Source organism: Apteryx mantelli, chromosome 8 (genome assembly GCF_036417845.1).
Source record: "Apteryx mantelli isolate bAptMan1 chromosome 8, bAptMan1.hap1, whole genome shotgun sequence".
NCBI lineage: Eukaryota > Metazoa > Chordata > Aves > Apterygiformes > Apterygidae > Apteryx > Apteryx mantelli.
The window spans coordinates 31,883,662-31,904,174 of record NC_089985.1 but is presented as its reverse complement, the minus strand read 5'-3'; the positions used below and the strand labels follow the sequence as shown (position 1 = coordinate 31,904,174).

The following is a 20,513-nucleotide window of genomic DNA, read 5'->3' as shown; positions in this document are numbered from 1 at the left end:
CAGAAACCCTGATTGATACTACAGCAGGGGCACCCAGTAGCTGCGTTGGCAGCTTGCTGGGACAGTTGGGAGCATGATTCATTTATACTGGCACCTATTTTAACTTGAACTTTCATAGTCTGTGAGGATGCTTGCTTGTATATCTCTGCTTCAGCAGAAGATGAATGAGGATGTTTGTTATTGGAGTTCGATACAGACTGCAGTCCGCACTGAATCAGCAGTGCTGGAGGGGCTAGACGTAAGCTGCCATTCATTCTTAGGACTGGCACATGGAGTAAGGGGTCTGGAGAAGGCTAATTCCTTTTTCTGTTGCTGTAGATCCTAAAGATATCTCCACGCTGTGTTTTGAGGTGGAGGAGAGTAATGCTGGAGAAGAGGCTGGAAATATGCTGGATGCCGATGATGACCTCAGCAGTGACCTCTCTGACAGTCTGCCTGAACTCCATCTGAGTGACCTTTAATGCTCAGCCAAAGGAAGCCCACATTACCATAGGGAGCAAATATAAGGTGGAAAGGATATTGACTTCACTGGGAGGGCAAATTCTTCTTCTGGACTTGGTCGGTTACCTGGTTTTACCAGAACAGGGAGCTATAAGGTGTGGGACTGGCCCAAGGGAGGCAATTCCAGGAAGGGAAATAGTCATTTTGGTATTGGTTATTCACAGTCTCCCACACTCTGCCTGAGACTTGAACTGTTGGTTATCATCTCATGCTGTCTTGCTTAGGCCTACACCGTACACATTTACAACACAGCTCTGTGTATCCTCTTCTTTGACTGCAGGTGATAGATACTGGTGGAGGGCATGATTTGTGGTGCCTTGATCAGCTTTTGCAGTTGCTTGCCAGCTTGCAAAGTGAGAGCTGCTGTGGTGCTTGTCTGCAACTGGGGGTTTCTCCAAGCTCACAGAGTTCCTAGCTGCAGCCTTTTGCTTCAGCCCTCTACCTTGTCATCGGATGGGATGTATGATCCTGGCTTCTGAGCTGTCACTTGCTGGACCAGAACAAACTGTTTTGTCTGTTGTCTCTACAGATGACTTCAGATATTTTTTCTCAAAATCTGTTGCAAGTTTGGGGTTATGTTGAGTCTTGTTTAAACTGTTGGTTAGCTAAAGCTCTGGGATACATAGCTGGGCTTAGATTGTGCCATTTGGGGAAACTGTCCATAGCGAGAACAGAACAGATATGGACTGATCATAAGTCTGCCCTGTCTGAAAAGCGGTGTATGGAGCAGCTGACTTGCTAGGTGTTGGTAAATTGCTTCCTCTTCTGGGGCGCAAAATAGGCTAAGAAACGTTGTTCTTTGAATGGAGACTCCCATGATCACTATAAAGGGGAGATTGTCAGGTTTGTGTTTTCTTGTATAAGAAGAAAGTGGCTGTAGTGGCAAAAAATGGCCTTTTGAACTTTTGTAATATGGTTTGGACTTTTTCTTAGTTGCTCTCAGAGGAAAGTGTCTTAATTTTAGAGTCACTGGCTGGTGAAGGAAGAGGTGAATGAATGGTACTGATTTCAGTACCAGCAGATGGGATGGTGCAGGAGCTAGGTCTTTGGCATTCCCTTTTCTGCCTGCTTCTCAGTCAATATAAAGGACACTGGGATGTGGCACAGTGTGGGCTACTGTAAAGGGGGCATAGAAGAGCTTGGCTAGGACTGGTTTGTAAAGCAGGCAGAGATTGTCTGGTGGTGCTAATCTGAGAGTAGCAGCAACAGCCATCAAGTAGGGCCTTGAGCACAGATCAAGACTGTACACAGTGGCAGAGGCTGCTCCTGTGATCTTCATCTCATTCCGCTGCGTGAGCTGTGGCTTTTGCTTTGAAGATTAGTCTGAGATCAGTTAGTTTCCCCTCTCTGAGGAACAGCTGTTCCCCAGAGTTCAACTCTGCTTCTTAGGGAGGACCTGAATGTGTGAACTGCCATTGCCAGGTCATGGCTGGGATATAAAAGCCTGCTTGGGTGGCATGGCCTGACTGAAGCTGGGCTGAAATGTGACTTGATGCATCCAAGAAGCAGACTGAGCAGGATGTGAGTGAACAAATCTCTATCACTCAGTGGGGGCCACCAGGGTTTTCTTATCCTTACAGTCTGTAAAACCAAGGGGGCTGTTTTCCCAGTGCTTCTCACAGCCCTTTTTGAAAAGACAGGTTCCCTTTCTGCCAGCCAGCCACAAATAACACTTTGCATGATTGCCTACCACCTACAAGTCTTGAGATCCTTTAAAAAAGTGGGTGACAATTTTTATCCTGCCCCCAGTCTTATCAGTAGCAAAATGTAAGCACTGGTCAGGTTAATGGCTCGATCTTCTCTGTCTGTGATCAGAAAGCATAGCCAGGATTCACATGGAGCAAAACTGCTAATTTTGCAATTGTCCCTAGTAAAATCCTTCTTAGTCAGAATCAAATGAATGGTTTAAATATGGTGAAAGACATGTTCCAGAACCCATGAGCCTTGTCTTGTTCCAAGCAGAACCTGTAATTTAGCATCCAGAGCTTCTGTGATTCTGACATAAGAACAAGTTTTCAAAAAAATACCAAAAAGAGCTGACTGCTTATCCCCCTTTCTACAGCCCCCAGAAAAGACCAGTGTGAAAGGAAACACTCTCAAGCCTGCGAGAATCATCCTGTGGCAACTGATGTGTCTAATTTCAGAACAAAAGTACTTCTAAAGGAGAGAGGATTAAAACAGGGGAGGGGAGAAGTTACCCTGCGGGAGATTGTCAACAGATGTTCCATTATAGTTCAAAGAGCATTGGCAAAAGGCTGCTGCTGCAGGGATGTATTAATTCTGGGCAGTTCATCACAGGGAGACCTGTTTTATGACTGGGAGGATGCTTCTGGTAACTTAGCTCTTTCTTTATCTGAACTGTGGGTGGGGGATTGGGTCTACCTGTAAGTAGAGAGGGAGCTGAACAGTAGAAACAAACACACACTTATTTTCTTGCAGCTGTGACTACTGCCTGTCTGATCAAGATCATGCTGGTTTTGTGGTTCAGGGAGTTATTTGGCTGATGGGTCTTTCAAAAGAAAAATTATTACAGAGGAACTGAGGCTAACCATCGTGAAGCTGCTGGGGCACATGAAGCAGACCTGTGCTAAGTATGTCTTTCAAGTGTTTTTTAGGAAGTGGGAACAAGCGCAGGGAAGGCTGTGCAGGCTGCCATGCAGATGAGTACGTTAATCCCTTTTGTCCTTAAAACGCACAAATCTATCAAGTTATGATACTGTCTGGCACCCTATCTGGGCTTGGGTCAGAGCTGTGCTTCCTTCATATAGTAAATGATTGCTTGTACAAGTTTATTAACATTGTAAAACAAGCTGTGGCAGGGGATCTGGTTTGCAAGCTGTGTATCCCTGGCCACAGTTGAAAGGTCCTCTTGTGGGCAGGTCTGAGTGTTTTACCTTCTGAGACTGTTTTCAAGTTGTGCTTTGGGTAAAGGTTGATTTTTGTCAGGAGTAAGAATAAACATGTCCCCTGCAGCACTAGACTGGGGAAGAGTCTTCATTTAAATGTGATAGGATGGGAAGTCTGAAGGTCATGATCATCTTGCACTGTTCTAGGGGTTAAAAAAGCAGTGAAAGCAGTGCTTGATGCCAATCTTCAGAGGCCAGAAGTGGCTGGTACTAAAGATCTGTTTTGTTCTGAACGCAGCTTCCAAATAAGGGCTTAACTGATGGACACTTGGATGTTAAGTAGTCATGGTCTTACAGCTTTGCTTATTGCTTGCTAACATATCAATATGGCCACAGATTTGGCTGTCCTATGGACAGGAAACAAATGATTCTGCTTTTCTTTGGGGGGGATGGAAGGGAGGATCTCTCACTTTTTGCTACTGCAGTGAAGCAGAGGTAGCAATTAGATGGAAACATCTCTGGCAGAGGTTCAAGAGGTACACTTAAAAGCACCCCTCCCCCTAGCACCCATGACAAATCCACATTTATACTGAATTGAATATTGTCATAGAAAATTAAGTATAAATAATGTGGAGGCGTGCAGCCTCCTGTTTCCTTCCTAGGCGTCTGGGAAATGACAGTAGGCATTTTCTCTTTTCCTCTGGGAATAAGAAGAACTCTGCTTGGCTACTGTCTAAAAGCTTCCCAGGTTATGCATCATTTCATAGCCTTCATTACTGAAAGTTTATTGCTCTGCCTCCCTGGCTTGCTTCTGTAGTCCTGCTCCCTGGATCAGTGCAATGCCTCTTTCCTTCTGCTTTAAGAGGTGGTGAGCATGGGGGACCATTATCCATGGGAGAGCCTTTTGGGGTTGTTGGTCTTTCCTGTTTCACGCACTGCTTTGTCCACTTCAGTGCTCCTGGTGGCAGTTTCTCTGCCTCTGTGAAGAGTCTGTAGCCCCATCTGTAGACTTGCAGTGTGACATGATAGAGAAGATGCACAGTGTCCAAGCTACAGTACACACACAGAGTCATGAAAAGCAACTTGAGTGGGCAGAAAACTAGAACGTAGCACAGGTATTCCTGCCCTTGGTACAGCACCTCTAGCAGCACTGTCACTCTTCAGCTGCTCAAACACCCTTCCCTCCAAACGTGAGCCTGGAGAGGGGAGGAGGAGGGTAGAGAAGGCAGGTGGTTCTCAGACTTCACTTCTCTGTCAAAGTTTTTTTTTTTTTTCTGTCAAAGTTTGCTTTATTGCCTGGGGAAGATAAGCCCACACAACTGTCCCATGCTCCGTCTTCAAACCTGGCAGCCTTAGAGATTGCATAGCCAGGTTGGGAGGTCAGAACTTGGCTGGGCAAAGGCAGCAGCTTCATGCCTCCCCAAAGTGGCTGCCTGCAGAAGCCTGTCTGGCTGCTGCCTTTCCAGCAAATGCAGGTCTGCTCTGTGCTAGCCTTCAACAACGCAGCTCAGCTCTTTGTTCAGCAGAGCAAAAACCAGCTCTGAGGGGGATTCATGATGGAATAGAGGGCAGGGCAGAACAGAGGAAACCCCAACATAAACCAGCATGATGCTGACTTCAGACCTGAGAAGACTGGCTTAGCTGTAGCACATTTGTTCTGTCACTTAGTTCTTCTGTTCTGTATGGCTGTATCTTTGGGGCAGGATGGAAATCTCTGCAGGTTTGAGAGATCACCCCTGAAACTGTTCAGATTACTCAGCAAGTGCTTTGCTTGGAAAAGAAGTCTTCTGGCTCGGCCCTTGTTGTAGATCTCCAAGGATTTGCTTTTCTAGAGTCCTCATGGAAACTCTTTCAGTAACTCAGGCTTTCAGCAAGCGTAAGCCCAGTGCCCAAGCAATTTTGCTTTTGCAGGAGAAAGTCTTGTAACACAATGGGTCCACAACATGATGAGCTGGGCTATTTCACCTAAGCATTGTAACAGACTGTTAGCTTAGGAGAGACATTATCAGCTCTATAGTAAGAGGTGGGCTTTTGAAACCAGCCATGAGTGCTTGCCTCCCTCTAGGCCTGAGCTCCAAGGCGAACAGTTCAAACCAGCTATAAAGCTAAGCAAAAAGTAGTGTGCTATTTCAGTTTGCTTCTTTTCTGTACTGTAGAAAGAAGCATGACAGATGTTACTTAGGCTTGCATTAGGCTGGCTTTAAGGATGTTTCTGTAAATAGAGTTTGGGGTTACGGTTGACACAGATGAGAATAATAAAGTAATCTTAAATTGGAAGCAAAGCAGGAGAATGTCAAGGTGTTTATTTTAGATTTTTGGGTCTAGTGTAGCTCTTTAAGAGAGATTCTATCCAATTTGACTGCATAGGAATGAATCTCAATCAAATCCAGAAATAAAGAGGGAATGACTGGCAAGAAGCAACACGAGTGGGAACTGGTGTCCTGAGCTCTCGAGAGCTGTGGTTCGTAGCTGTCTGGCATTTTCACCGAGAGTTTTCTTACCCCAACTACTGCTGTTTATCTATCACAAAATTCACTGCGGTCTCTGAAAGCTCTTCAGTTAGAAGTCTGCAATGAAAATATAAGGAGCAGGGAAACCTTTGGCATTTGTAACTTTATTGCAGAAGAAAATCCACTATTAACATATTTTACAAAGAAAGTTGCACTTTGGTGTTTGGCGAGTTTTCTTCCTCACCCCTTTCCCCTGGACAGCGATGCATGGGAACCCAGAACAACCAGCCCCTGCCTTTTGGGTTGTGTGCAGAGACTCTTTCCAGCTACACCAGCCTACACCAGTTTCAGCCAGGATGGAGTTTTATTTTCCATCACTAACTTGCCTCTTTTTGTGCCAAAAAACAGTAGCACCCTGCCCCGCGGCAGGGGAAACAAGTCTGTAGCTAGGGAGATTGCTCTGTGCAGACAACGCTTGATACAAAAGCTTTGGAGCTGTGACAATTGCCCTTAGTTTCATGCAATAATAGGAGGAGGGAACCAACCCTTCTTCCTTATTGTACTGGGCATCCTTACAGTAAACACACAAACCCAAAGCCAACAGCTGAACCAGAACTGCGCTATGGTCATTTGTCAGCCACTTGGGAAGTAGTAATGCAGGAAGGGAGAACTAATGCCTTATCCAGTTCATCTATTTGACCCAGACCAGTTCTGCTCTACAGGCAGCCCCATCTTTGGGTTTTGTAGAGATTACTAATTTGAGCCTTGCTGTTGGGGAAATTCCCCTTTCCCTTCCCTCTGCACTAATATAAGCAATAAATAACAGCACTGGAATAAAAGGTACTTTTGCTAGTGAGGCAAGAACCTGGTATCTGTCCTTTGTTGGGGGTCAGTGAGTGCTGCCACTAAAGGGAGAGGAGAGATTGCAGTTTGTAAGAGCAATGTGATAGAAGATCTCTAGCCCTTGCTGTATCCTGAGGGAGCAACTGGCTTCATGAAAAATAGGTCTAGAGAAGGGGAGATGGGCATGTGTTTCTCTTTACCTGCCATCAAATGTGAATTAGAAAACAGGAACAGGTATTACTTACATGAAAACTTCCATACAACACTTGGAATCCTGCCATGCGCAAATCTGGTCTTTCTGAAGCCAGGACACATGAAGATCCTCAGACTTGCACTCAGAGGCTCTGGCCCATGGTTTTCCTTGAAGGAGCTCAGGAGCCTTGGTGCAACACCTTGGATGCAGTTTACAGCAGTGATATTTTGAGGCAAAAGGGCAGAATCTAGTCATCCTAACACCTAGAAAGGGAAGGGGAGGAAGGCACCTGCATCCAGGATTTGTCCTCATGACAAGACACCAACTGGCCTCAAAGACCAACATTAGAAAGTAAAGGAGCTTTGATCTTGCACTAACAGAGGAGGGATAGTACAGTACTAGTTTTATACAACAACTTTCAGCTAGCAGCAAAATGGGAAGTACCTGAGGAAAGGTATGTGTCAATCCAGAGAGGGAAATGGACTAAAGCATTTACTGAGCTTGGGTAAGGAGTTTATGCATATGCTGAAAGCATCAACTATGGGAGACCCAGACTCCTGATCTTGGTGAGACCAAATTAGTGTGTCTAATTGGCAGTAGACTGAGTCCTATCAAACCCTGTTAAGCTAAAATTATATTCATTCCCTCCTGGCAACTTCAAAGCAACACTAGGTAGCAAGGGCACTTCTCCAGTGGTCACAAAACTGTTTTCCCTGGTTGAAGAGAAAAGGTATGCATGTAGGAAGGAAGCAGAGCAGTCTGCCATCCTCCTGGCAGGCATTTTAGGATGGACAGTGCCAAACCCAGCACTAAAGCTGAAACAGGAACAAAAAAAGTGCAAGAAATAAAAACTTAAAAAAAATAATACAGATCAAGAGGGAGCCCAAGAGAACTGATCTCCCCATCCTCAGGTCCCTTGGGAAGCAACAGTCTCCTTTGCTGGCACTGTGCTGACACCACCAGTGTAAGAGTTCTTGTGTGGATCATTTGCCCACCTCCTTTGAAAGCAGCAGCTGCCAAGATGGGCAGAAGAGCCCCTTGAGAGCGTGCTGGCAAACACTGTCTTGGCTAACTGGCCACAACACTAAAAGGAGAAAGCGCCTTGGGGCATTGTTTCAAGGAGAGCCTGGAGGAAGGGCCAGACCTGGGCTCTGATTCCCAGCATAAAAACTTCAACATTGAACTATTTAAAAAAGTCTAAAACCAAAAGCCATTTGAAAAAGATCTTTCAGTCGTGTGCAAATCACAGCCACTCATTCCTCAGCAGCTCGTCTGGGATCGAGTCCTCGAGGCCTTCTCCTCAGGGAAGTTCAGCCTGCCAGGCAGAGGACAGCCTGGCTGCCTAGTAGCTGTAGAGTGAGAGGGGAGTGTCCTCCATCATGTCATCCTAGAAGCAGAGAAGAATGTGTTGTAATGAGCTGTTTGCACAACGGCATGCAGCAGCAGCCTGGAGGTGTGCTGTGCAGGCAGCACAGCTGTGCCATCCTCACTGTCACTGCATGGCCATCTGCCTGGCCATCAGCCCAAATGCTGTTCCTGTGCAATTCCAGGATCTTTGGGCAGTCGCTCTGCCCTTCTGCTGCAGCTTTTGGAAAGAAGAGCCCTATGAGGGAAGAGCCTGCCTGCTGCAGGGATGTGGAAAACCCTGGCTGTGGGATGCTCCACTCAGCTTGTAAGAGCATCAACTTCCTTGCCAGCTGCAGAAGGGAAACAGCACACCTTGTCCCAGAAAGCACAGTGAAGTGAGTTAGCTGCAGCCTCCCCAGAGCTATTCCAGCCTCTGAACCCCTCATCTTTTTATATCCCAAAGAGTCAAATACAGACAGACAACCTCCCCCGGAACAGAACACAGCATCTGCTTTGTAATAGTCACCCAGCAAGTTGAGTATAGGAGGAGATAGGAAGGTGTCATTTCAGGGGAAATTTGGAGTATGCTCCCCTTCCTCCCTGCATTTAACTTCTTAGTGTTCCCCTGCAGAGTGAGGGGAAGGCAGAGAGCCTCTTCAGTGGTCAACCTTGAGACATGCTGTCTTGATGCAAACCCTGGATGGAAGTAGGGGGATCTAAGAGGGACCAGGAGTTTTAATCAGCATTTTCACTGCTACAACTACCCCAAACGTGGCCAGTGTAGCAGAAGGGGAACTGCAAAGCAGCCAAGAGCCTGTAGCAAGCCAGACTGTGCCAGGCTGGGCCAAAAGCGTTGCTCACCATGGGCAGGTCCTGCAGGCGCCGAAACTCCATGCGGCTGTTGTGCTGGCGGTATCTCAAGAAGCCCACCAGGCCTAGGATGCCCACCATGACAACGAAGACGGAGATCACTGCAATTACCAAGGGATCAGCCCTTGTCGTCTCGGCCAAAGGAGAGCTGGGCAGCTCTGCAAGGAACAGATACCAAGGGAATGAGGCCAAAGGAAATCCAGCTGGAATAGCAGAGCCCTGTCTTTTCTGGGCCTCCTCAGCACACCAGAGGAATTTGAGGTATCCCTCAAATTTTGGGAGAGCAGGGACAAGAGCAGAGCATTTACCTGGATTTTCATCATCGCCTACATCCAACACAGACGCTTTCTCATGTATGGACTCTACTGGCTGCTCTAGTGCAGATGTGCTGGTGGTGACAGCAGCTGTGCTGGTAGTGGTGGAGGTGGTCACAACGGGGGTCACTGTCACGGCACTGGAGGTGGTAGCAGAGGATGTGCTCCCTTTGGTGGAGAAGGGGGTAGAGGCAGTTTGTGGTTCCACGGTGCTCTCCTCTGTGGCACTCCTAGGGCTCATCCCTGGTGTGGTCCCAGATCTCGTTGTTGTAGGCCCCACGGTCTGGCTGTCAGAAGGTCCCAGCTGCGAGCTGTTCGTTGCTGCTGTAAATAGGGGCAGCCAGTTATTTCAAAGGATAAACCCCAAGCGTGGTGTGGGGCCCATAAATCCTGTCCCACTCTGGAGGTGAAGGACAAGCAGGGAAGCTCCAAGCAGCTATGTAAAGAGCCAGGGATCACCCCAGAGCGAAAGACTGGAGATGTCTCATGTCTCCCTGTGGAGGGCAGCACAAGGACTGGGTAGTGGCATCCCCCAAGGTTGTGTCTGTGCGTCACAGAGCAGCAGGGCCCCGTGACACGAGCCAGGGCGAAGGATGCAGTTTTGCATGAATGCAGATCAATGCAAATTAATGGTCAATCAATATGTGCCTCACATCAGGGGCGTGTGACAGCCTGGCAGGCCCCAGGGCTGCTGAGAGCAGGGACCGCAGCCCCTTGGAGCCAGTCCCCCTGCTGCCCAGAGGGATCTGAAGGTCGGGGTTCCCACGGTAGCCCAGGGACGGGTGAGCTGGTGCTTGTGGCTGCCTCATCTCCGTGCTTCATGTTAAGGGAGGCAGCGATGGGATGGCAGCATCAGTGGGGTGAGCCTGCCACGGAGCTGCCCAGGGCTGCCTGGCTATCGTGGCGGGGGGATTTCCATCCGACATGGAAGGAGGTTGCTCTGCCCCATTTTGCAGGCATCGCGAAGGGCCAGGCCCCCAGCCCTGGCAGCCCAGCACCCCGCCGGGCAGCACTCCTGAGCCACGCTGCAAGGGCACCAAATCGGCAGGGGCTGCTCAGCACACGTGTATCTGAGAGAAGAAGGGCTTGGTTTGTAGGAGGGATATAAAGGCCTTCATGGCATGCATTCAGTCTCCTCGCCGGAAAGCAGCCAACAGAATTAATACCATGAAGGGGCTTGCAAAGAGGGTGCAGAGCCAACAGCACCTCAGCAAGTCATCCCTGCCTAACTGGATGTGCTTAATGACTCCCTCTGCATTTCCCCTTCCCTGACCCCCAGCAGAATTCAGGGGAGAGGAAAGACGTTCAGCGCTGCGAGTTCAGCTTGTGCATCCCTGGGGCAGGACTTTCTGCACAGTTGGGAAAGGCAAAACCTCACCTGGCACACTGTTCGGCGAAGGCGTTGGGGTTGCACTGCCTGCATCTGCTTCTTCCGTTGTGCTCAAGGGCTCTGTGCCTTCGTGGCCAGGTGGATTTTCTTCCTGAGTACTGGCAGCCAGGGAAGGGGAGGGGATTTCAGTGCTGCTGCTAACCGACAGGCTCACGTTGTGGTGCTCATGGTGTGTAGCTGTGACGTCCCCAGGGCTGGCGGTGGGGGAAGCCTGCAGTCTCTCTGCCTCAGTTCCTGCCATGGGGGTGGTGGGGATGGGGGCGTCCTCCTCCGTAGTGTGGGCTCCAGTGCCATTGGTCACTGCAGAAGTCATGTTTTTCTCCGAACTTGTCTCAGGAACCGTGGTAGTCTCTGGACTGAGGTCAGCGGCTTCACTGGGCTGGTGCGAGGTTGGCATTGTGCTGAGAAAAGGTGATGGTTTCACCAAAGTTTCTCCTGTCTTCTGCCCGTCTCCTACAGAAGGGAGATAAGAAATGTTGCAAAGTTTGTCAGAGGTCCCACACTGAGGGGAGAAGCAGAGGGAGAGGCCAGGAGTTGAATCTCTCTGTCCCCTTATCTCCAAACGCAGCATGGGTTCACACCAGGAGGCAGAGCTTTGGGAAGGGGCAGAGCTTCGGGTGGTCCCCCTGCCCTCCCGGCCCCTCTGGGGCAGGGGCTGCTCCAGGGGCCTGTCTTTACCCTCCTGCCCATCAAGCCCCCCTGGTGGTCGGTGCCTCTACACCCCCTACCCAGGGGCACCTTCTTAGAGGATTTCATTTTAAGCACCACCTGAGACATGATGATTCTGCAAGAAACTTAGGTAAGTCTTCAAGTCTTCCTTGGTTCATTGAGAAAGGGAAGAAGAGTTGGAAGCGGTGCAAAAAAAAAAAAAGGAAAAAAAAGCAAGCGGGGAAAAAGTGGAAGTAGTTCCTCTATCTCCCCTGGTCCAATGAATTGTAGAAAACCGATGTTTAAAAAGTCTGGGGCTGGCAAGGGTGAAGCATATACTGCCACCTTAATAGCAGCACAGGCTTGCTGCTAGAGGGGAAGGCAACGCAGGTAGCAAGGGAGTGCTCCAGCTAACCAAGCCTGTACAGAAGCCGGTGCTGCACTCAGGAAGCCGCCTTCACGAGCTATTTATGAACCCATCGGCACCATAAAGCGCGACTGTTGTCATAGAAATGGGGAGCGACTCAGCCTCCAGCAAACAGGGGCAGCTCCCGCGCAGGGGCCCGCCGTGCGCAAGGATCCCCCCCGGGAGAGCCGCCGCCGCCAGACAGCGCGCCGGAGGAGGAAACCCACAAAGCTCCTGCGCTGCCAGGGAACAAACATGGATTTTGGGAGCGAAGCCTTTTGGAAGGGTGTAAACAGGAAAAAACAAGCGTAGCCGCATCAGCGCGGACTCTTCAGGCAATTTAAAAACATCACATGGCCAATATTTTGACTATTTCTGTCCCAAGTTTCTACCCAAGCCACTGAGGCATGACAAACCAGCTGCAGGAAAAAATAAAGGTATTGAAGAAAAATCCGTCTTCATGCCCGCTCTCTCTGTGCTGGAGAAGCATCCAAGGCAGATGCTGAAACAGAGGAATATTCATCTGCCGACAAAGCAGACCACTCCGGTACACAGGCTTTGAGAAAATCTCAGCAGCTTTTAAAAGCTTTTCAGAAGGGACATGGTTATTGGCGCTCTTCTCTAGCTACAGCACTTAACAGGCCCTAAAAAAAGACACGGTGCATCTCCCTTGGGAGACCTCCGCAGTGCCCGTATCGGCAGGAGAGTTCGGACCCGGGCGGCAGGGCAGGGGCGACGCGCTGCCCCCGCCGGGGTCCCAGGCCCACCCGGGCTCGCGGGCAATTAGCTTCCAAGAGGGGTCTCGCCCGGGACAACTTAAACGCGATGACCGAAAGCGCAAGTGCTGCCGCCTTCGGCCTTGCCTGGATCCGGCTGGAACGTGCCTCTAAACGGGGCGCAGGCTTTGAGACAGCGCGACAGTTTCCGGCATTGCTGTTTGGGGCGCTGCTCGCTGGGCGACATCCCAGCAGCTCCAGAGCCTGCGCCGGGAACGCCGAGGGATCCAGGCTGGGCACGAGCAGCCGCTCCCGCCTCCCCAATACCTGTTGCGGGAGTGCGGCCAGCAGCAAGCCCGGCTGCCTGCTGCCTGGAATAGCTGCCCGGCGGCAGCCCCGGGAGAGCCTAAAGCAGGCTAACACGAAGACTCAAGCCATTAAGACATGATGGTGGGAAGACAGAGAACAAGGCAGGAGCCGCAAGACGGACAAGGAGACAAAGGACAGTGATCACTCAGGGACGGATCCCCATCGCTGCCTGTCCCTTCCTAAGGGACATCCAAGCCAGCACAGCCACCACACAAAGCACCAGGAGAAATACCCGATACAGGCATCTTGGTGCTTGGGAGCACGTGGCTATGAGAGCAGGGCACCAAGGAGTTTTACTTCAGTTTTCTTTTAAAATAAAAATACCCCCCCCAAGGTCTTGAATTAAGATGTGCTTTGAATTAAGATTACACTGTTGTCGCAGCATCACAACTTTGTTTTCCACAGTTTTAACACCGAAATAGGCACTTACTGCAACCCGTTCCCACCCAGCCCTGGTGCGAACCCTGCAGCACCACGGGGGAGAGCACGGCTCGCGGCAAAGCCACAGCAGCTGGCCGTGGCTGGATGAGACCCGACAAACCCCATGCCACGTGTGGCTCCCAGCATCCGGCCACTGGGATTTGTGCCGGCTCCTTGGTGTCCAACAGGTGGGGAAAATCTCCAGCTTCCAGCGCTGTCCCTGCTGCTCCAGCCGCCGAGCGCTGATGTTTTCGGCTGTTTGGCAGTTCCTTAGAGAGATGCAGGTCAGAGCTTGTCATGCTGGAGGACGCATCTTGCTGGAGGAGCTCTGCTCCCAGCAGCGGACACCAGCGAGGCTCTGGCTGTGCTGCCTCGGGCATCGCCCCGACGGGCACCCGCAGACATGACTCCAGCTGGGAACGGGCCCCGCCAGTCTCAGGCGGAGAGGGACGGAGTTGGTGCAGCCCATCTACCTCCGCCTTCCCTGGGGCCCTCCGGGCACAAAAGCTGCAGCACGCCGAGATGAGACGGCCGGCGAAGCCTGTCACCCTTACACCATGGAAAAGCAACGATGACCGTAATCCAAGTGGATAAGCCGGACCGGCTCAGAGCGAGGGCTCCGATATAGCAGTTATGCCGAACATCGAGGCGGCCGGCCCCCGGCTCCGGCCCCTCTCCCGCGCCCGTGGGCCCTGCTCCCCGCTGGGCTCAGCCTGGCCGTGGTGGGAACCGGCAGTCCCAGGCCACGTTAGAGCAGGGCTGGGGGGTTCGGAGCGGCAGAGCTCATCAGACAGCGCTGGCTGCAGTGACCTTTGCCTGGGAAATGGAGGGGTCAAGGAAAAGAGCGGCCCCAGCAGAGTTTGGGTTCCTGGTGGGAACGGGTGGGAAGCGCTCCCCGCTCCGGGAGGGAAGGCAGGGCTCTGACATCAGCCCACGGCTTCAGTCCCCTCCCGGCACAGCCGACAGCGCTGATGGACCTCTGCGCCTGAGCTCCCACCGGCTCTGGGGTGGACACGGAATAAGGATGCTGTAAGAGAGAGGGGCGAAGGAAGCCGGCGCTGCAGGAGATGGGGCTCGTCCCACTTGGTGCTCCCTGCCCGAGCGTCAGGGCTGGGGCCAAGCGAGGGGCCGAGGAAGGTTTGCACGAACGGAGGCAGAGCCACGGCGTGTTTTGCGGAGAAAGACGCAGCCTGACAAACATCTTTGGCGTCCCCTCTCCCCACAGCCTGCGTGCTGCGTCCCTGGCCACCCTCTCCACGCCGCCTTGGCCGGGTGCAATGAAACCTCAGCTGGGGGGTCCTCCTCCACCCAGCCTGGTCTCACCCTCTGCCACAGCAGACCCCCCATGGTCCAGGTGTTTCCCCGGAGAAAACAGGGCAGCAAGACGGAGCGGGGCCCCGGCTGGAGCAGCCGGCTCAAGGGAGAGCAGAGCGTCGGGCTGGAGGTGGCAGTTGCTGCTGAAAGAGGTGCATGGAGACCTCCGGAGCTGGGCGCGGAGAGATGGGAAAGTCGGCCCAGGGTTCCAGAAAAAGTGACGCGTGAGAGCAGGAGCGCCTCGTACGAACGTGTCTGCCCATGCAGGCTGCCACTCTCTGTAGCTAGCGCTTCACTTACATCGGCTTCGTACAGAACGCGTTTCAAACCACGACTCTGATACGTTCAAAAAGGCAAGCAAAGCCCTCTAAAATGCTATTTTTGTGCACTTACTGAATCCCATTTCCGTTTAAGTGTAAAAAGTCACAAACGATCTAGGCGAATGCAAAATTCATACAGTGTTTAAAGAGCAAGAGCATAAGCTGTAACCTATATGTATTTAAGCAATTATATCCTCTTCCTTAGCAAAGCACTCCATTAACTGCAGAAATTATCTTTTGTCGCCAGTTATTACGTTTTTATGGTTACCAACTAACAGTAATTAAAACAACCTCTTCAAGGAAAAAGAGCTTAAGTATAAATGCAAATAAGACCACGCGGTGGGATTTCAAACGCAGGCTCTTCATTTCCCTTAAAAGCAGAGCTGATTCGACGCCAGCCCAGCCTGCTGCCGTTTTCTCCTTCGCCCAGAGGCGAAAAGCCCCAAGGGGCAGACGAGGCTCCTGGAGCCCTTTGGGTAGCTGCCAGATGCTCCCAGGGATGCCACGGAGCGAACGTCCCTGCCTGTGTGGCTAAGTGGGATGCAGGGACGCAGATCCGGCGTGACGGGGCCACCGCTTGGTGAGCCCAGTCCCGGGTTGATACCTGGCTGGAGGCAGGATCCCGCTGGGCTGCGCTTTGCTGCGGGCTCCCTGCCGCGAGAGGGGCCGATGCCGCCACCATCCCCGTCCCCGGCACGGCAGAGAGCCCGAATGGGCTCTGTCTGCTGCAAGAAGCCCAGGCGTGGGGCGCAGGGACAGCTCAGTCCCCACCACCCGTGTGGGGACCACAGTGGAGACTCCCAACCTGCGCGAGCAAGCGGCCGGGTTACCCAGTCCTCGGGGAAAACACGGCAGCTGCAGGGCCCGGGGGTAGCAGCCAGCCCCTGCATCCCATCGGCGTTCGAGCAAAGGTTTAAGGCGATTAAGAGCAGGCCAGCGAGCCAGGCAAAGCCCTAACGAACCAGGCAGCGTTAGCAAGAGACGTGGGTCTCTGCAGCAGTCTCTGGGAGCGCTCAGGGCCTCCCGCGTCCCCCGGGCGTCCCGGGCTGTGCCCCGCTGCGCACGCCGCGAAACCAGAGGTGCCGAGCACCCAGCGCGGCCCTGGAAACCGGCCAGGCGCGTTGCAAAGCGAGGGCTGCGCGGGACAGGAACAGAAAGCCGGGCTCCCGACCGGGAAGCTCCCTGCAGCCCCATCGGCAGGTGGCCACGAGCCGAGCACGAGACTCGGCTCGGATTAGACAGGGGGCTCTGCGGAGGGACGGCCCCGCGCCCGGCGGAGGTGGCCTCCCCGGGGCTGCTGTGGGTGCCAGGCCTCAGGCATGACGCCCCACAGAGCGAAAAGGGGAGCCAGGAGGGTGCCAAAGCCACCGCCTCGGCCGGTGGCACTGCCGGTGGCACAGGGACCGCCAGCCGCGGGGGCGCAGCCAAGCGAGGGCTGTGCAAGCAGAGACGAGCAGCCCTGGAAACGGTGCCGTAAATCCCCCGCACGGGCTTTTCTGTACCAGGAAAAGCCATAAAACAGCGCAGACATGCCCAAAGCATGCAGCGGTGTGCACGCAGGCGCCTTGCGCCTCGGTGGGGGGATTGAGCTGGGATGGGGAGGCTTCGCCCCGAGGCTGCCGGGAGCACCGGAGGGCCGGGAAGCCGGCCCTTCGCCAGGGCTTTGCAACTCCCGTAAACACAACAACAGCGGGGAGAGCCGGCGTCAGCCAGCCCTGGCCTTGATTACCTCGGCGGGCACAGCTGCAGCGGAGGAAGCACTCACATCGTTAGGAGAAAATTAATTAGCCAGTTGCCTTAATAGCAGCCCCATGCCAGCAGGGCTCCTAGCCCTCTGAATGCCATCTCCAGCATGGAGCAACCTGGGGGGAGCCTGGACACTGTGAGCCCCCCCTGTCCCCAGCAGCCCCTCCTGGTCACAGGCACTGGTGACTTGCAGGCTGTGGGGCTCCAGGGCAGCCCCCTCCTGAGCAGCTCCTCCTCTCCATCCAGAGGGATGGGGCCAAGGGAGCTGAAGGAAGAGAGCGGCTCACCGGGGCTGGGAGGAGAGTCCAGCTGTGCCCGTGACATCCGCACTGGGCGGCAGCTCTGCGTCCCTGTTGAGAGGGGGGGTGACGTCCCTCCCCGCAGAGGGAAGAGCCAAAGCAAGACCTGGACCCGTTTCCCGCATGGAAAGTAGCTTTGGGAGACCAAAACAACGCAACCGGAGCGCAGAGAACGAGGGCTTGCTATTGCTCCGTGCAAGCCAAGCATGAGCACCTGGGAGCAGCAGGGAGGAGCAGCCGGACAAGACCAGCGTTGCCGCCGGGGACGCGGCCCGAGCGGGGCCGTCAGACACCAGCCGGGCCGCCGCGGCGGTGAGGCGGTGCCGGTGCCCCCGCGGCCGCAGGACACTGCTCGCCTGTGCGCGCGGCCCTGGGCGCCGACAGACGGGGCTTTATGCGCTCGCGCCGCTCCCAGCCCCGCGTCGTCGCCTCCGCTCGGGGAGGCGCAGGCAGCAAAACGCCCAGCCCAAAATTACTCTGGGGCTTTAGTTTTAAGGCTGATGCTGCTGGAGGAAGTGGATTTCCGCAGGCGGCGAAGAAAGGCTGCATTGAGAGGCCGGGTTGGGCTGAGCGCGGGGGCTCAGCGGTGCGGCCGGCCCCTGTGCAAAGCAGGTCCCCGGCTCCGCTCCCGGCGCCGGGGCAGGGCCAGGCTCCCCAGCACCCGCGTACTGGGCTGCACATGGGAACTACTGGGGTGTTGTGGGAGGGGGGTCCTCAGCTGCTCAGAAATGATTTGCAAACGGGCTGTGCTTTAGCAAGTGGTTTAGTCTCCTCCAGGCTGGTCTGCAGGGACCCCGTGCTCCCAGCCTAAAATGGGGGGGCTGCTCCCTGCAAAGTCCAGCTTTCAGCTCACCTGCACCCCGGGCAGCAGCCCCAGCTTTACTGCAGCGCCCGCAGCATCAGCTCTGAGCTGCCTTCAGCTATGGGACCTCCTGGAAGATTCAGCTTTTGGGGAAGAGCTGGCCTGAATACTATCACCAGGGTTCAAGGGGTCTGTAGGAAAATTAGCTCAGTTTCCAAAGAAAGAAGAGCGTGCATGTTCCTCAAGAAGCTCCTCAGCCCATTGGCTTATGTCAGCCAAGTCTGATGGAGAAGCAGAAGTCTAGAAACACTGCGTCCCTATCGGTTTAGGGATGCTGGTGGCCTAGGGGACCCAGCAGTACCCTCTGGGGGAAAGGCACATATGAACCCAACCCTTTCAATGAGAATCCCCCTGACACAGAGCCTCGGGAAGCCCCGCTGCAGGCAGAGCTGAGCTGGGGGCAGGGGGTCATCTTGGGTTAGGGGGATAATTAAAAAAATCAGGCCCTGGACAAGCAGAGAGATTGAGATTTCTGTGGCTTCCCCCTATCCTGGACTGACCCTGGTGCCTGTCTGCAGCAAACCCGGATGGGGAGCAGGGCCAGGCGCTGCTGGACAGAGGGGTCTGAAGGGGATCAGTGCTGGGAGCAGGGCAGAAACCAGCCTGCGGTGCTGGGAGCTGTTGGTGAGGAGCCCAGTTTGGCTGGGGGCCGTTGACTTTGGGCCCAATCTCCAAGCAAAGTCTTCCCTGCACACTGTCATTGCCCTGCCTGGATTCTCAAGTGTCTCATTAAGGGTTGTGCTCACCACTTGGAGCTTCTTTATTGGCAGCATCTCTTCCCGGCCACCTGTTTTCACAAAACATGTAGAAATGTGCTTTCTCACCTCTGGCTGTGATTACCCAGCAGCAGATGCAACAGCCACGAGGACAAGGGAAGGCAAACTGTGCAGGTGCCCTTTCCTGAGGCCACCGAGGGAAGTTGAGATGGGGACACTAAGCTTGAAAGATCCCAGGTAAAGTCCAGCACAACTTTAGTTTTGGCATCTCCTGGCAGCCTGAGCATCAGACTCTGCAGCAGGAGGGCTCCTACGAGCCAGCGGAGGACGCCAGCTCCCCTGGGGTACCCTGCCGTGCTGGGGCCCAACAGCGTGGGGAAAAGGGGCAGGAAATACCCCAAGACACGGGTGCTCCCTGGCCAGCAGCAGCCCTCGACTCCTGCTGCTTCTCAGCTGATGGAAATCCCGAGTTGTACGCTGCAAACCACCCTCTGCCAGCGGTTAGTAGCCTCCCCGCACCCGGCACTGCAGGAGAGCACAGCTGCCCGTGTGCAGCGAGCGCAGGCGTTACCCAGGGCTTTGCTCACGTAAAACGGGGCTGCCCCACGGCTGTTTCCTCAAACCTCAAACCCGGCCAAACCGCATCCAGCACACGAAACCTCAGCCCGAGCGCCTGCTCTTGCTGCTCCGCTTGGCGCCGCGCGCCTGTACAAACGCGCCTACGCTGGGGTTTTGCCAGCCCAGGCAGCTACGAGGGACAGTTTCCATGCGTCACCCCTCCGTTCCTTACTGCTACTGGTGCCGCGCTATGACCTGCCATGGGGGTTTTCTCAGCTGCAAAGCAAGAGGAACACATTTGCTTCCCAAATCCCTAAATATCAGCTCGTGACTCCCAGGGTGACGGAGGATGGTGGTCACCCTCGCGCCTCAGGCCCTACAGCATGCCTGGGAGCAGGCGAGGTGTTGGCAGATGGGCTGTCAGTGCGAGGTGTCGGTGGACGGGCCGCCAGCGCGATGGCGCAAACTGCATCTCCCTGCCTGGGAACGCGCTGCCCGCAGAGCCAAGCCGGACCTGCCGAAATACAGACTGGGAGCAGCCTCTGGGACACGGGGTCTGGGCCCTGCTCGTCCCAGACACCTCTCCCGCAGTTTTGGGAGATGCATGGCGGGACGCACGCCCCGTGCTCGCGGGCAGGGAGCCGGCAGAGCGTGGGCCGGCGCTTCGCCCTGGGGATGCCCGTGACCACCGGGGAGCTGCAGAGCGGGAGCCGGGGAGGATTCACGCGCATCCAAGGGGCGCGGGAACGAGCCGGGGGACGAGCGCCTCTGCGCCCCGGGCCGGCCGGGCCTCCCATCTGACGAAGCGGCAGCTAGAGCTCGTCCCCTCGAGCGGCCACCCGCGGCGACGCCCGCGGGAAGGGGGCCGGGAGCCCGGGGCTCGGCCAGCAGCGGGGCGAGCGGAGCCTGAAGACGCCTTCTATGGGCAAGGCCGCGGCGGGCGGCGTCGGCGCTGCCCCGGCGGAGCCCGGTGCTCGGCCGGGCCGCAGCGGCCGCCCCCGGGGAGCCTCCCCGCAGCGAGCGGGGCCCGGCGGCCGCCGCGCTACGGCCAAGCTTCGGGCCCGGCGGGCGGGCGCTCGCAGACGGGGCGCACCGCGGCCCGCGCGGCGCTTGCTCCCGGGAGGTTTTGGGCGCCGCGGAGGGCTGCCGGGGCGGGGGGGGGGGGAGACTCCCCAAGAGCCGCCCCCCTCCAGCGCGGGGGTTTGGGGGCGAGAAGCGGAGGAGCGGCCCCGCGGCCGCCCCCGACGGCTCGTCCCGGCCGGGCGCCCCCCTCCCGGAGACCCCCCCGGGCAGGGCACCGCGGCCGCCCCGGTACCTGGCAGGGCGCAGAGCAGGCAGCAGGCGGCGGCGAGGCGGAGCAGGGCGCGCCGCGTCCCCTCCATGCT

General features: G+C 54.8%; 2 protein-coding genes across 5 annotated transcripts in view; one reads left to right on the top strand and one right to left on the bottom strand.

The window, feature by feature from the left end:
• The window catches only part of CCDC159 (coiled-coil domain containing 159), a 14,930-nt gene extending 8,921 nt beyond the window's left edge, over nt 1-6,009 (top strand). For both annotated transcript variants that reach the window (XM_067301138.1, XM_067301137.1), the window contains exon 11: nt 319-6,009. In XM_067301138.1, coding sequence (XP_067157239.1) covers nt 319-461 — 143 coding nt within the window. In that variant the 3' untranslated portion in view covers nt 462-6,009. The remainder of the gene's footprint in view (nt 1-318) is intronic.
• LOC136992558 (uncharacterized) lies at nt 5,944-20,513 on the bottom strand. 3 transcript variants are annotated; one of them, XM_067301142.1, is made up of 5 exons: nt 20,444-20,513; nt 10,743-11,207; nt 9,359-9,688; nt 9,042-9,208; nt 5,944-8,220 (listed from the first exon to the last, which is right to left on the bottom strand). In XM_067301142.1, exons 1-5 carry the CDS (start codon nt 20,508-20,510, stop codon nt 8,176-8,178), a joined length of 1,074 nt encoding a protein of 357 aa, XP_067157243.1. In that variant the 5' UTR covers nt 20,511-20,513; the 3' UTR covers nt 5,944-8,175. The 3 variants fall into 3 exon arrangements, with proteins under 3 accessions (XP_067157243.1, XP_067157241.1, XP_067157242.1); XM_067301140.1 differs by lacking the exon at nt 20,444-20,513 and having other exon boundaries at nt 10,743-11,352; XM_067301141.1 differs by lacking the exon at nt 20,444-20,513 and having other exon boundaries at nt 9,359-9,685; nt 10,743-11,352.